Source organism: Vigna unguiculata, chromosome 2 (assembly GCF_004118075.2).
Source record: "Vigna unguiculata cultivar IT97K-499-35 chromosome 2, ASM411807v1, whole genome shotgun sequence".
NCBI classification, from domain to species: domain Eukaryota; kingdom Viridiplantae; phylum Streptophyta; class Magnoliopsida; order Fabales; family Fabaceae; genus Vigna; species Vigna unguiculata.
Window position 1 is genome coordinate 21,019,683 of NC_040280.1, and position 16,904 is coordinate 21,036,586.

At 31.6% G+C, this 16,904-nt stretch overlaps 1 protein-coding gene across 1 annotated transcript; it reads left to right on the forward strand.

The window, feature by feature from the left end:
• Positions 1-12,138: 12,138 nt before the first annotated feature.
• Positions 12,139-13,301, forward strand: LOC114173213 (transcription factor PRE6). The gene is made up of 2 exons (XM_028057472.1): positions 12,139-12,559; positions 12,841-13,301. The coding sequence occupies exons 1-2, from the start codon at positions 12,431-12,433 to the stop codon at positions 12,991-12,993; spliced, it is 282 nt and encodes a 93-aa protein (XP_027913273.1). The 5' UTR covers positions 12,139-12,430; the 3' UTR covers positions 12,994-13,301.
• The last annotated feature ends 3,603 nt before the right edge of the window (positions 13,302-16,904 follow it).

The following is a 16,904-nucleotide window of genomic DNA, read 5'->3' on the forward strand; positions in this document are numbered from 1 at the left end:
CATTATTTTGAACCGAATTGCACTAATTACATATGATTATAATACGCAATAATAATATAAATTTTATAGTTTGAAAGTGCTTAGGAAATAATACTTGAAATAAGCCTCATACTTCAATACACCAAAATCAAAATATTTATACATCTTAATACATAGGTTCTCCAGTAGGTTCTCCCATAAACAACATCAAAATGTTAATACATCTTCAATCATCTAAATTAATTGCACTTGAAGGTCCCACTTCGTCTTGAGAAGTTATATCTACAAAAAAAAAATTAGGTTTTCATATAAAGTATCAACTAAAAAGTATATAAAGTTTTCATATAAACTCACCTTGCTCAAATTCGTCAAGCTCTTTAGGATCCTTATTAAAAAGTATAGAGAAATGTGTTCCTCTTAACCAATCTTATGTGCAAACAAGTACTTCCACTATTTTAGGCATTAGGCAACTACAATAAGGATTAACCACCCTTCCTCCTGTACTGAATGCACACTCTAATGCTACGGTAGAGATGGGAATGGCTAACACCTCTCGAGCCATGTTTGCAAGGATAGGAAATCTAGTTGAGTTGACCTTCCACCAATGTAAAACATCAAGCTCAACTGACTTTGTATAAGGTTCAGGATCCTCTCTCAAATATTTATCAAGTTCTGATATATAATCAAATCTATGTCCTATAGCTCTTAGGTAGAAGCTCATGCCATGAGGATCATCATCTTCATCATCTAGTTGGGATTCTTGTTGGCTACTTTGAGAACCCTCCTCAACCCCTTGATATTGATCATAAAGTGGTTTTAAAGATGACAATAATTTTGATTTCAATCCACTGGCCATGCTAGGTTCAAATATATAGTCAATGAAGTAATTAACAAAATCCAACTTACTCCTTGGGTCAAGCACAACAACAATCAATAATAAGATATTAATTCCATTGGGATTTCCCCAATATTTGTCATACTTACCCTTCATCCTCATTGCCATCAATCTTATGCTTGCATCACTACTCTCAGAATATTGTCGAATCTTTTTACCAATTCCAAACACTTCCTTCATATACATATGACTAGTGACGTAAGAAGAACCAGAAATCCGCATGGTAGAGTCATAAAACATCTTTAAGAATGGTAGAACAGACCTCGCATATTCCCAATCCTCTTCTAGTGGCACACCACTACTTTTGGCCATTTCAGCACCAAATTTCTTATCTTGCATATCTAGCAAGACAAAGGCATCTTTGTACTTCAAGCTTGCCTCTAACATTAGATAAGTTGAATTCCATCTGGTTTCAACATCAAGGCAAACAAGACCTCTATAAGAAATTCCCTCTTGTTCAACACAGGCCTTGAATCTAGCAAATCGAGCTGGAGAAGATTTGACATATTTAACTGCACTCTGAATTTTTGAAATTGAATATTTTATCTCTTTTAACCCATCATTCACAATCAAACTTAATATATGTGCGCAACAACGCATATGAATCTCCCTTTAAGATAAGACAATTCCATGATAATATCCTTCTTTTGAGGTATTGGACCCCAACATCATTTGTTGTAGCATTATCCACAGTGACACTAAGGACTCGCTTCAACTCCCAGTTGTTCAAACAAGCCTCAACATGTTTACCAATGAGCTCCCCTGAATGACCTGTTGTTTGAGAAAAATTCAAAATTTTCTTATGAAGCTTCCAATCTTCATCAATAAAGTGAGCTGTTAAACTCATGTAGTTTAGGTTTTGGATTGAAGTCCATGTGTCTGTAGTTAAACAAACCCTCCCACACTGCTTTGATAGAAAAATTTTTAACTTTGCTTTTTCCTCTTCATAGAGTTCCCACATTTCACGCCTCAATGTAGTGCGTGATGGGACCTCAAACCGTGGTTGCAAGGATCGTACAAAGTCACGGAAGTCTTCATCTTCCACAAATCGAAAAGGAAGCTCGGACTTCACAAACATCTTCACCAACTTCATTCGAGATGCATTTTGGTCAAACTTAGAAATTGTTGGTGAAGGGCCAACACTAGCCCCTTCTGTAGTTGATGATGACAATTTTTTTCCTTTTGAATGCTTCTCTATTAGGATTTTCCTTCCATCTTATCAAATGATTCCTCATCCCACTTGTTCCAGCCAAATATTTAATCAAATCACCACAGTAATTGCACTTAGCCTTCTTCTCAGAATAAGGATCTTGTTTGGTAAAATGCCCCCACACATCTGACCGACCTTTACTATGCTCAGTTGATGATGTAGCCATACAAGGAGGTAAATGATCAATCTCAGAAGTAGCTGGTGTGAGAGTTTCGACAGTTTCTGGCAATGTAAAATCCATTTGATCAAGATTGCAGCTTATAAACTTGATTGTTTTGTTCTCCAACCTGAATTCATCTTCTCCAACCTGATTACATATTTATATCTTTGCCACCAACCCTTCAGCTAAAAAAGGGCCAACCCTCCAAGTAAAATTAGCAACATCGTTGCCACCAACCTAATTATAATATGTATATGCATGGAAAGACTACGAGATCCTTAAATTCCTGTCCAAAAATTTCTCTAGTGTACAACAAAAAACACTTGTCTTTCCATACTCAAACAAGAATTCCAGCAGATTTTTGTATGTAATGAATCATGTTATACTATACACCACAACAGAACAATTTGTAGCAAGCACGCAACATATCCCAGCATTGTGACTTGGAAGGATCGCACAATTTCTAGAGATGCAAAAGAAAGGACGAAAGAACTAAGAAGACTAATATCTTGTTTATTTCAGAATTTCTTTACAAAAAACAAAGGAAGATAAAGTTAATTAGAAAGCGGAAGAGGACCATTCAATTGCCCTAGAAATCACGAGATAACTCGGAGAGTCAAATTTAGAAAGGGTCAAAAGTAAGGTAAAAGATAAGGGCAAACAGATGGGCACTCTAATAAGATTTCTTTCATGTAACAAGGAGGTGTAGCTGTCAAAACTCTTAATATCTTATACAGTTAAATCAGCATTACCTTTTTAATAAAACCATCCACTTGTGAAACTAATAATAGTTTATGTAATTAGAAACCAGAGAAGATCTTAGCAACTAGAAAGCACAGATTATAAAGCAAGACAAAAACAAGTTTTATTCCTTTTCCCTGATTAATAATTCCCTCAAGTGTGTGTTCACTACATCAAAATCCTTCTTTCTAAGTTGTCAATCATGGCCAAAAGTGAAAATGTTGAGCCAAGAAAAAGGGACTCTTCATCTACTCTAAAAGTATGCAGCAGGAATAACTAATTAAACAAGGCACTGTTAACAAGAGATGTGATTGGTGCCATAGCTGATAGATCGAAGATTTGATTCTATCCTCATGTGGACAACAACATATGGAAGGGGCTCAAAACAAGGTCCAATATTGGTGATATTGTTCTGCATTTCCACTGCTTTAGTGTTGCCAATTATCTTTCTTCCAAAAGCTCTAATCCTAAACACAACCCTGTCTACTTCCTTAGAAATCTCTTTTGTCAAATACAAGCACTAAAAAATCCTTGCATAGTCCTTCACAGGCCAATGATCATGACAGAAGAAAGGGTTCTTCCCTACAATCCTAATTAATTACCTCGTGGTCATCAAAAGAGCCCTTGCCATGCTCCTTCAATTGTGACAAATCTTTCTCCAGTGTCCACCTCCTGCCACTTCCCTGACCTGAAACTGGAAGTCAAAAATCGAATTTGTTCACTGATGTGTCAAATAAATTAATTATACAGAATGATTGAAGGGAAAAATCGAATTGGACAAAAAAGAGAAGTGAAATGAAAACCTAAAGCTATAAAGAGACGTAGAGTAACAAGATATACCTCTAGAAAGACGACGCAACCTTCGACGGCGGCACAACCTTCAACGGCGACCTTCGACGGCGGCGAGGCAACGAAGACAGGAAACTTCGATGGTGGTTGAATATCGGTGGTGATTGAATATCGATGGTGCTTGTGGAGCGAATGTGAAGCAAGAGACTGAATGGGATTCAAGAGAAATGAAAACAGTTCAGTGTACTGCTCTAAACAGTTAACTGTTTGCAGTACAGATTTTTAAACTTTAACTTAAACAATAGTACAGTTTAATTTTACTATTAATAATTCAGTTTTTTTTTTAGTTTAAAATAGTATAGTTAACTTAAATTTAGTACAATACAGTTATTTTTGCCCAGCCCTAATTATCATAAGAGTGTGCTAATCTGTTTTTTATTTTATTTTCTATCCTAATTCTCTTTGTGGGTAATTTTAATATTTGAACCTTTTTTTGAATGATTTTGTAAGAGTGTTGGAACACTCTAAGTTTTTCCATCTAATATATTTTTTATTGTTGATAAAAAGATACATATTCTTTTAAGAGATATTCAGTCAACAATTTCACTTTATTATTCCAAATATATTTATCAGTTGTGAATGAAAATATAATTAAAACTAGTACAATAAAATTAATGTAATACAACGACTCGAATAATCTGTAAAATAGGTAGTGGAAAAGATTGAAACAAAAAATAATGGTCTAAAGTTAATTTCGATATATCAGTCATTTAGCCAAATAATAATTATATAAAAATCTCTAGGCTCTTGAATATATATATATATATATATATATATATATATATATATATATATATATATATATATATGAACTTCAATGCATTATTTTTCCTCTTATACTTTTTTATTAACAGTCAGAGTTACATATTCTTAATATAAAAACTTATTTCGATAATAATGAATAGGTACGAGCCACACTTTTGTGGAGCAGTTTCATCTATTAATTTGGATATACATTGCTGGAAGACTAAATTATGAATTCTAGAGAACTAGTTATCATTTTGGAAAATGGTTGTTATAAGAGTGAAAACTGCAATTAATTTTGCCAGGTTCTCAAACAAATTAGCAGTACAGTTGAACGGAAGACAACATGAATTGGAATGATTATCGTAAACCTGGACGCGAAACATTAAACAGATAGATGAAAATTAATGGTAAGAAAAGGAAATCCTAAAGAAACCGAAGATATTTTGAGGCGTTCACTCTCTTAAATAAACACTATAGTTTGTGCAAGCTCTGAACAAGAGTGAGTTCTTGATGAAATATTCCATGTTATAATTTAATAAACAATGATATTGTTGAAAAGGGAAGCATAGGTGGTGGGGTAGGAAGCTAAAGAAGTAGGGGGGGAAAGGACTAGTATACTACGATGAAAGTGCAAGAAAGTACATGGGTTGTGATTGTGAAAATTGGATTAAGGACAAATATAAGAAAAACTCCGGAGAGTAGTGATCATAATTAAGCAATGGGTTTGGTATAATAATAAGATGATGAGAGACAATGATACGTGCCCTGTTGTTTGAGTTGATGTAAATGTTTAAGAGATGATGTCGAATAAACATTGTTGTTCCTGAAGGGTAGGGGTTTTTGTCCCTTTTGTTTTGAGGGTATGAACTCAACTCCTTCGGTCCCATACGTATTCGATATAAAGGGTACACTGCTTGTGACATGCATGTGATCAAGCATGAGCGATATTTGGTATCTTTCGTTGTTCGTTTATTTTGGTCAAACCTATTCCAACTCACTTCGACTTCAAGTGGAGAATAGTATAGCGATATCACACCCCTTGCCCCCCGATTCAATCATCAATTACTTACTTTTCCTATTTCTTACAACTTTATTAATATTTTTCCCTCTACCTCAATCTTCACATTTTTCATAATCGTTATTACATCCTATTTAAATAATAACACTAACAAAACCAACCACTATATCTTAGGGTTTATGAGATAATAATATCCTTTAGATCATTATAATACGGTTCATTAAGAGTTAGAACAAAATTTTGAAAAGGTTTCGTTGGATATATATATATATATATATATATATATATATATGTGTGTGTGTGTGTATAAAGTAGCATCTCAAATTAAAAATTGAAAAGTCTTTGGTACTTTTGACGACACTCAAAAGTAAGACCTAATCTTTGTAAGGTAAGGTCCATCAACCTAACTCAATCTATGGGTTCATCATTCTCAAATTGCTTTTAGAAATATGTTAGTAAATTGCACCTTTTCATGTACCTTTATCAAACCTAAGCTGTAATAATAACTTAAAATATTCATTCAAAGATGTAACTCATATAATGTGTTTTTCATAGAATTATTTAACAAAAACCTAAACTTTTAACGTTTTTTCAGTAAAGCACACAATATATTAAAAAAATGACCAGCAGTACCACAAAACTTCAAGTTTGTATATAGTTATTCTAATAATATTTTATCAAATCCAAAATTATGAGTTTAATATTATAAAATAAAGTAAAAATATATTGCGAAACACGTGTAATTTTAAAACGTAAACCCTATTATTTAGAAAGTGGTATCCATGATGAAGTGGGCAACATATCTATCTCTGATGCAAATCACTTGAGTTCCCTTAGTAGATATAGATACAGATGGGAACCAACTTTTGGGTTTCGTAGCCCTCCATATGGCTAAAATTGTGGGCGTTTATATAGTATACATAACATGTATGCCAAGAATCACGCCATAAAAAATCCACATGCAACGTGTAAATATCCGATTTTGTCAGTCACCACTTTCAAGAGATTCATATTAGGTCATATTAATTCATCAAAAGTTTCTAACATCGACAACAACAAACAGTGAAACATTAAACTATTCTAAGCTGGTGGTCGCAGTAATAATATATGTATAATCTGACACGTGGATATGTATATTTGTCTCATATTCTGTTTTCATAGGACGTACTTTAAGCATTGTTTAAATTATAAATTTATGAATTAGATGTATGTGATTCACTCACAACTAAGTGGTCAAAGATGGACACCTTATATAACACGCAAGATTAGACTTGATTCGGTTTATGTTATTCGAAAAAATGTTTCTACGGATGCAGACTCTGACTCCACCATCAAAATCATAACATTGCAGATTCTTACTTGGTTGGAAGTGATAATTGTGTTTGGCTTTTCCTTCTGTGAAATTTGTTATTATATGCAGTATATTTAGCCGAACTGCAGAGCATTAATTTTGCTGTGTTTCTAATAGTAATGAGACATAAATGAGTCACATGTTGGAAGCTAATTAATGAGAAATGTCACCAACTTTTGTTTATATGGATAGAAAGATAGATAAGAAAAGAGACAGCTAGCAGAAGAGGGTCACCAACGTTAACATGTCACAGTATTAGGTTGAGGATGAATTTTATTTTTTGTCATTAAACACGTGTAGGTCGAGAAATAAAATGATAGGTGGTCTTCTAGGAATTTCAGACAAAGTAGAGCATTTGGTTGAGTTTGAGAAAAGAGAGGAAGAGACAGAAGAAAGTAATGACGTGATGATCGTGTTCACAATCGGAATCTGTGTCACATTCATGAACTACAATGTATGAATCTGCAATCACACTGCTGTCTAAAGCCTCATCCCATTGAAGACTTTTTGGTACTTCATACATGGAGATACCATGCTAATTAATTACTTAGTTTAAATGAAAAGAAATTCAAAGGTAGAATTCTAAATTAAAGTGTATGGATGAGACACGCAATGTAGTTACTTATAATTGTACATATGTAGGTATTTAGATCTTACAATTGTATACTTGAGTTTCACATGATTGTTTTGCCTCTGTGTGAAAACATATATGTATTCCAAAGTTGAAAAGATATGAATAGTAATCGAAAACAGAGTGAAAAAAAAAAAAATATATATATATATATATATATATATATATATATATATATATAAATTTTACTTTTACGTTTGATAACAAATTTATACGTGATTCTATTATATAATCATAATATTATAAAAAGGTATTTTTATTATTACTTCTGTGTGGCCATAATTTTTTATACCGTCAATATAATTTTTATTCAAGTATCATAAAAAAAAGCTACAGAAACATATATGTATTTTTTTCTTATAATATATATAATGTACATAAATTGTTATTTTTATTTTATTTTTAATCATATTTTTAAATTACATTATAAAATTTAGAGTGCAAAACAAAAGTATAAAAGGTAAATATAATGAAGAAAAATGAAAAAAATAAAAATAAAGCATATAATGAAACAAAACAGAAAAGAATCAAAGAGAATTTTTTTAAAATAAATTAAAAGTCCATTTCTTTTTTATTTATCTTTACAATTGTTATATAAAAGATAAAAGATATATAATAAATTTTGTTAATTCAATAAAAATAGTTGAATCGTCTTTTATTGGATAAAATGTATTTTACATTTTTGTAAAATTTATAATCTATCAAACTCCTCTAAAAAAATATATTTTCCACTCTCTAAAATTTAGATATATTTTCTAAGTCTTTATTAACAATAATGATAGACAAAAAATAATAATTAGTGACATTTTTAACACACGTAAATCTTATTATTAAAAGTAATTTTAGTTAACTATTTATTTATATATATATATATATATATATATATATATATTCAGAAGGATTTAAAAAGGATGTTTAAATTTTAAGGGACAAAAATAATATATAAATAAATTGTGGAGACGTAATCTTTTAAAAATTTTGTAAGACACAAAACATATTTTATTCTTTTCTCTGTCCGCCCACACATTAAAGACATGTATAAAATATTGAAATGTCAGAAAACATATTGACATATATGATTGATAAAAAAAAGAGATAAGTAATATGATACTGAATTTTCTAAATGACAAATTAATAAAAATAAAAATCTCAAAAAATTGACATTTTCAATTTACAAACACGGGGATACTATATACAAAAGCAAAAAAAATATAAAAAAGAAAGTTGAATATTTTATTTTAATGAAAAGTAATAATTAAGATCATTTAATTTTCATACTCCTCTATATTTCTATATTTGTTCAAACTTAAAGATAAAAAATTTAAAATAGTGACATCAAATAAAATCAAGCTGTTAAAATTCATTTACATTCAAGTTCAAAATACGTAACTTTTTGTTTACTTATATCTGTGTACATAGAGTATATTATTAATTAAAATATACTCTCGAAGCTGAACCAATTAAGCTTAGAATTAATGCACCTTTCTTTGACTTAGTACACGCCTCCCTCCTTTTACAGTAAGAAAAAAAAATGTAAAATGAATTTAGGTCGAGAATAGTTGCGATTTTAATTGAGTGATATTTAAAGTGATAAAGTTAATGTGTCGTTTACCTAAATATACATGTATCAGCAACAAAAAAGACGTGCTAATGTTACAGTTTTTGATGCCCAGACAGACAGACATAACGAGATGACACGTGACATTGTGGGTTGCTATGTGCTACGTTCCCACAGGAAAAAAAAAAACACACACACACACACAACTACTGCAACTCTCCCACACTGTAATAATCAAAGTAATTAAACGTGAATTATGGAGATGTTGTTGCAGAGAGCGGTCAACAATGAAGGAGTTACCGACCAGACCACAAACCAAGTTCCATTTTGTTTGATACAATGTTTTCGATGATGGAGGGGAGTGAGAGTTCCGTGATACTCTTGCATGAATAATGTTATCTGGAAAGAAGAGACTGGTCAACAATTTCACCTCTGATTTGGAGGGTGAAAAGTTTTGATGGAGAGTTTCAGATGAAGACAAAAGCCAAAAGAACAAAGTCACTGCTTCAATGGTTGGTGGAGAAGCAGCCAGAGCCGGTAGCATAGCCACTTGTTTGATGCTCCCAACTCCCAAAGTGGATTAAGATGTTGCAGCAGCAGGCTCAAGAGCCACACTACTAATATTGTTAAAGCCAAGTCTAATCCTACATTTTTTTTTTTTGTCTTTGCTGCTAAGTGATTATCTTCTGTGCATGAATCTCAACAAAATAAGGGTTTTTCAATACCAAGGACATGCAAGTATTAATTAGAGGTAAAAACTACTATTAACCCATTAAAACGGATTAAGACAACACATGTACAGTGTAACCTTTCATGGTCGGTGGATTGCATCACTAAACCCTATCTGATAAGGATGTTATGTTTTGTGTGTGTAAAGTACTGTTTAATTACAGTGTGTGCAATTTTAGTTTATTACATTCAAACACTGTCCATTCATGCTTATACAGAGAGAGATATTATTCAGTACTAGTACTGTCAATTCTTTTGTGATTTATAAATTAAAATTTAACTAACAACATATATACCTTAATCAATAACAAAAATTATTTGAAAAAGAGTATGATGTTAAAAGTGTTTAAATTGATCCTATTTTGATAGTGAGAAACGAAAAATGAAATTTGAATAGAGAAGAATTATGTTAGCGAAATATTTCCTGACTCAGGTTTTTTTTCTTTTTTTAATGAAGAGTTGTTCATTTTAAGATATTTTTTCATTGAATAAAATTTATGATAAATTACAAAATTATGAGTATAAGTCCTTCAATAATATTATGTTTATGAACTAATAATTAAAATATGCACAAAAAGAAAGACAAATTTATGAAGATGAACTAAAAGTATATATGTACTTTTATTCATTCAAAATATAGTCTACAATAAATTGTTAGATTTTACAACATAAAAAATAAAGACAATGAAACATTATGCTCTAAAAGAAGTGTACTAAAAAAACATGTGTTAGTAGTTTCGTTCTTATACGATAAAATAATTTTATATCACTTAATAATAGAGAATTTAGTTTATGTTTTTAATATTTCTTTTAAAGATGAAATCGCAATTCTAACATTATAATAAATAAATGGTCTTATAAGAATAAGAATAGTAAGGAGCATTACTATGAATAATACACAATAAAAATTATATATTGCAGTAGAAATTGTTGTTGGAGAGAAACTGGGTGGGACCCAATTTGAATTTGAGTTGGTTGTGGTAGAATAATTATTTTCTTTGAAAGTAAATGGGTCACAATCTCACAAATAACATATAGAATAGTAAGATATTTGAAATGTTGACATTGCAGTAAAAATTTAGGAAAAAGAATAATTTGACATGTAATTTAGTTTATAAGAGGCAGTGGTGTGTTTAATAGTTTGAGAAGTAAAGAAAGTTAATCTGAAAGGAAGAGAAGATTAATGATTAAGATGACAAGGAAGTAGTAAGATAACGTGGGCTTGCGTGCTGAGACTGACACAGAGAGGTCCCGCGTCGTTGGCTAATAAACAACCACATTTGGTTCAAGCCATTTGAGGTCTAACCCCAGCGAGGGAACACACTCAGAAAGGACAGTATGGCGTATCTCTCTTTCATTTTTCTCTCTCTTTCTCTTCCTAAACCCTATTAATAATCCCACTTCACTTCTCGGCTCTTTTGTATTTGAGGGTCTTTTTGACCAAAAAATTGTAAAATAGGATTTGTTGAATTTTTTTTTGTAAAATTGGGTCAAATCGTTATTGGAGAGGACGACTTTCAAGGTGAAACCGTCCTCCCCAGGCCGGTTTTGCATTTTTTTAAAAAAAAAAATAGTGTCGTTATTTCTTATAACGACTTCTACTAAATTGAAAAGTGAAGTCGTACTGTAGCATTTTTCATTTCTTTTTCTTAACTTTTCAGTTTTAATTTTTTTTTAGTTTTTCACTTTTCATTATTTTTTTTTAAATATTTCAATTATTTTTTTCCTTTTTTTAATTGAACTGTTTTGATTATTTTTTGTTTCATTTTTTATTATATTTTTTTAATTTTCAGCTTTCGTTATTTTTTTTAATTTATAAGTTATCAATGTTTTTTAAATTTATAAGTTATTTGTTTTTTTAAAATATATTAATTTAAAGTTAAATTTTATTCTATTAAATTTTTTATTGTTTATTTTTCCAATAAATTTAAATTAAAAAAATAATGAAAATTCATATATTATGAAAAAAAATAATAAAACAAAAACAAAAAAACAAAGAAAAAAATTTTGGAAAGGTGAAGTCGTTATGCATAACGACGACTTCACTTCTTTTAAAACCAAAATCGTTATAGTATAGTACGACTTCATTTTTGAAAAAAAAAATAAAGAAACCGGTTAGGGGGAGGACGACTTCACCTCCGATGTCGTCCTCTTCCCTGACGACTTGACCCATTTTCGCAAAAAAAAAATAAACGAATCCATTTATACAAATTCGACTTCTAGCAGACCCCAAAATACAAAAAAGCCTCACTTCTCCATTTAACACTCTCTTCCTTCAACCATCTTAATTAATCTATAAAAACCATTTTTTTTTTCTTCTTTCATTCTTCTTAAATATATTCATTCATTCCCTCTCCTTTTCCTTCTACCTCCATACTTTCAGATAACTTTCTTTACTTCTCTCATTCTCCTCTGACAACCCCATTTCCTCTCCTTCACCTTCTTCTCTCTTCTCTCTTCTCTCTTCTCATTTCTTTCTTTCTTCTTCCACTTTCCTTAAACCTCGCTAATTAACACCAAATAACATTCATTTCTGACACAACCTCATTCCATTAATTCACAATGTCCTCCAGAAGATCTCGTTCCAGACAATCCGGTGCTTCCGCTGAGATCACGGATGCGCAAATCACCGATCTCGTTTCCAAGTTGCAACAACTTATCCCCGAGCTTCGCGCCAGGCTCTCCGACAAGGTATTTATTACTCTTTTTCTTATTCACTCTCTCACTCACATTGCACTTTTTCTGTGGATGGATGGATGGATGCCCTTCGTTTTCTTAGATAACTCACAACTCAGATTCCCCCCTCTTGCCCCCATTATTCAACCAATTAACTACATTTCTTACTCATATAATAATATATTTCATTGTAATGTAGCATATTATAATACAGAATTTACTGTGTGAATGAATTCTGGTGAATTCACATGTGCATGAAGAACTTTACTGATAATGATATGTGGGTGGTATTGCAGGTTTCGGCTGCGAAGGTATTGCAGGAGACATGCAACTATATAAAGAACTTGCACAGAGAGGTTGACGATCTAAGCGATCGATTATCAGAGCTTCTGGCTAACACAGACTCCAACAGTGCTCAAGCAGCCATTATTAGGAGCTTACTTATGTAGTAGTCTAGTCTAGAGCATTTATTTGTGTCGTGTGCATGTCCATGTCTCTCTCACTCTCTCACTCTCTCTTCTTCTGGGTAGGGTTTGGTTTGTACTTTCTAGACACCAACGCCAAACACTACTACCATCGGATCCATGTGAAGCAGTTGTTCATTAGTTTTAATTATGTCGCGCTTTCTAGTAGTAACCAGCTTCTGTGGCTGTAAATAAAATGGACTACATCATGAGTTCTAATTATTTTGCCATTGTATCAGATATGAAATATGAAATATGAAATGAAACACATAACTTTTGTTTCGCGGCGCAAATAGGTTGCTGTCATCGGATGAATACATGTGTGGCCTTTTACATGGATAGTGTCGAATGGTTTTTCAAATTTGGAGGCTGCAATGCTCGGGTTTAATCTTAGTAATCTATCTTATGAGAGAAATTCTGCAGTTTCCTGTGGACCCATTAGAAGGGTCAGGGTTGAAGCTGACAGTGCCTATAACATGTGACATACCCCACACCATTTTCGGTTATTTCTTCTTGCCAACCCGTGATATTAATGTTCGCATTAGGACCACAATATAAAATAACTAACTCCTCATCCAAACCACCATCTTTTGCCAGCTTAATATATATACATTATATCTCCCATTTATATATATTCATTTAACAGGATAATAATCACAACATCCATTTATTCATCGCCCAAATAAAGAACAAGAAAAAAAAAAAAAAGCATGTCATGGACTACCTATGTTGAATTTAATTCCCATGAAGTGGGAAAGTTTAAAAAAGCATATTGTAAAACGAACAGAAATACTAGGAATTCGGATTCACTCCATTTTAATAATTCGAATTTATTTAAAACTGGACAACTACGAGAGACAGTCATTAAATGAGAGGGGTCGTTAAACCAGAAACGAGTTCCATATTTTTTATGATTTTTAATCCATTTCCTCTGATGAGAAAGAATATATACTAAAAAAAGAATGTGTTTTTAGCCTTTCTCAAGTATAAATAAATAAATGTGCATCAATTTATTATTAATTTAAAGAAAATAACCAGCTTGATTTTTATAAAAGAAAAACAAAAAGGTAAAAAAAAGTTGGGTAAAAGAACATGTAGGAAAAAAAAAACATTTTTCTTGTATATCGTCTTTTACTCTCTGGAGCTTAATTTCTAGTCTTGATTGGGTTACCTTTCTAAGTTTAGAATAGACAAAATTTGATGAACAACATATTTTAGTTTTAAAGTCCTGTTTTAGAGTTTAACTTTGGAGGAAAATTGAATGATTTTCCTTGAAATTGAGGTGGTAAATTTGATGTTGTGGTGAAGAGAAAAGAAACGATGGCCCCACACACCTGCAGGTACCATTTGCATGCAATATGTGGTGGGGGAAGGTTGTTTCACAATGTATCCCTGTCCCAAAAACAAAAAGCTACTTCTACAGTGCAAAATTTAATATGGAGCTATGAATTTAGGCCATGAAATAGTTCCAACTCATTAATTCATCAATTCTGGCTTAAATTGCTTGGAATCCAGGGTAGGGGTAATTTCGAAGCAATATCTTAGTGAAAGTGTCCTCTGTTCTTGCCGTGTAATGTGCCCCAATCTCTCAACTATGTCCAAACCCTTTAATGCATTGTTCTTGAAGCCATACTATATGCATATGTTGTACCAAATTATCACCAAGTTGCTCCTATAACCAACTGTTTTTCTTTCACACACCACTGTCTCATCAATTAGTCAAATAATTACATAAGGTCTGTTTATGATATTTTCGTGTCTTTTTTTATGTTCAAAAACTTTTCCTTCAAAACAATTTGATATTTCACGTGGGTAATTGAAAGGTGGTGGCTTTGATATCGGTTGGGATCAGTTGGCAGTTGTCTGGACAAAAAATATATATAAACTTTAACTTCCAGTATTCAGAAGTAGCATATGGCTCATGGTTGGTTCTTTTTATCTATCAAGTTAGTTAGTTAACTACGTGCAATTAATGTCTTCTTCAATCACAAAATCATTTACACGTTTTTCATTTCCTCAACACACGTTTTCCGCCTTAATTAATGTTTCAACATGTAAAAAAACTACAAACACTGATGAGAGCTTTCAGGAAAAAAATATGATTCTATATGGTGATAATTAGCAAGATCCATGTCTGTGTTTTGTATTGGAATTCAGATCTCTCATTTTGTAAATTTTGAATCGGTGGATGGATATTTATGTTAATAGAGGTTAATGTTCAAGATAGATATATAAGGCCATATAAATTTTCTATTTATAGATTGTCATTTGGATGAGTATTGATCAAGAGTCTAATATGATCTTAATAACTAATTAATATATGTAACTACTATAGGAAATAATTCAAGTGTGAGTCAAAATTCTATGTTGAGTAGAAAAAATAAAGTTAAACACTGTATATATGATGAAAGACTCATAAATTTCATTGTCTTAAAATTTTGGATTAAAAGTGGTGTCAAATGTCTTATGTGGATTAAACTCATGTCATATACCTATAATATCTCCCTAATATCATGAGTGTTGTTTACTTTCATGTTCAAATGTGTTTGATTTGTGTATTAGATTTAGTTGGCGCGACCTCATAGTCTAATATTTATGAAATATATACTAAAAAAATGTGGGGAATAGTTGTGGGGTCACTAAAAAAAACTTTTGTGCGAAGGTTTTTTTTTCAAGTTGTAGGAGTTTTTATCCTCTGCAAATTAAGTTGCGAGAGTTTTTTAAACCTTCACAGATATATTTGTCACACCTTCTCTGCAAGGGTTTATGACGACCTTTGGTATCTGATTTATATTGTATAGGTTTTTCTTTTTGGTGGAGGCTGAACATAAAACTATGTAAGTCATTGTTTAGTTAACTAACCATAAGTGTGATTTCTCGACCACCTAAATAATCATTTTACAAAAGGTTAAATATGTTTTTGGTCCCTTAAGTTTCAGTGAATTTTGGAATTAGTCCCTCTTCAAAACTTTATACATATTTAGTCCTTTGTCTTTAGAAATGCGTGAGTTTAGTCCTTCTTATCAAATTTTGTTAAGTTTATTTGACATTTTAAACGCATTTTATGATAATATTTGAGTTAACAATGAAGCAAAAATGTGTCAAACAGTGTAAACAATTCAAATACTATCATGAAATGTGCTTGAAATGTCAGATAAACTTAACAAAATTTGGTTAAAAGGATTAAATTCACATATTTTTAAAGATGAAGGACTAAATTGGTCGAAAGTTTTGATGAAGGGCTAATTCCAAATTTCACTGAAACTTAAGGGACCAAAAACATATTTAACCCTTTTACAAATCTAGGCTCCAATTTTATCATTTTAAACCACAAATTACTCTAATTAAAATTGTAAAGCATGCAAACATAACATAAATATGGGCTTAACATTGAAAATCGTAAAAGAAAGGATGGATCATTTGTAAATGATACGGCAAAGGCTTCAATGGTTAGTTCTACTATAACATGATATTTTAAAACATTTCCCTTAAATGTTTAGAGTTTTAAACTACATATTGTTCTATGCCTATAGGAACAAATTGAAGTCGGTTTGACTCAAAGCACTACTAATGAATCAGAGTGTTAACCCAAAGCTTTATGGGACAGTGCAATGCATAGGTTTGGGAGCTCCTACTAACTCATTTAGAAATACGAGACTTGGACTTTCAGATTTAAGCTTTGCTTCATCTAACCTTACCACATCACTAACATGTTTTAATCAGATGGAATAAAAGTACACCAATTTAGAATCTCATGTTCAAACCACCTTGGGTGCACTAAAAGCCTACATGATAAGAAGGAAGGAAAGATCCCTAATTAATTGGCGGACTTCTTTGATCCTCAACCACAAGTAAGTACTTTTTAAAAGTTTAAGCCCATTATTTGTGATTTTGGG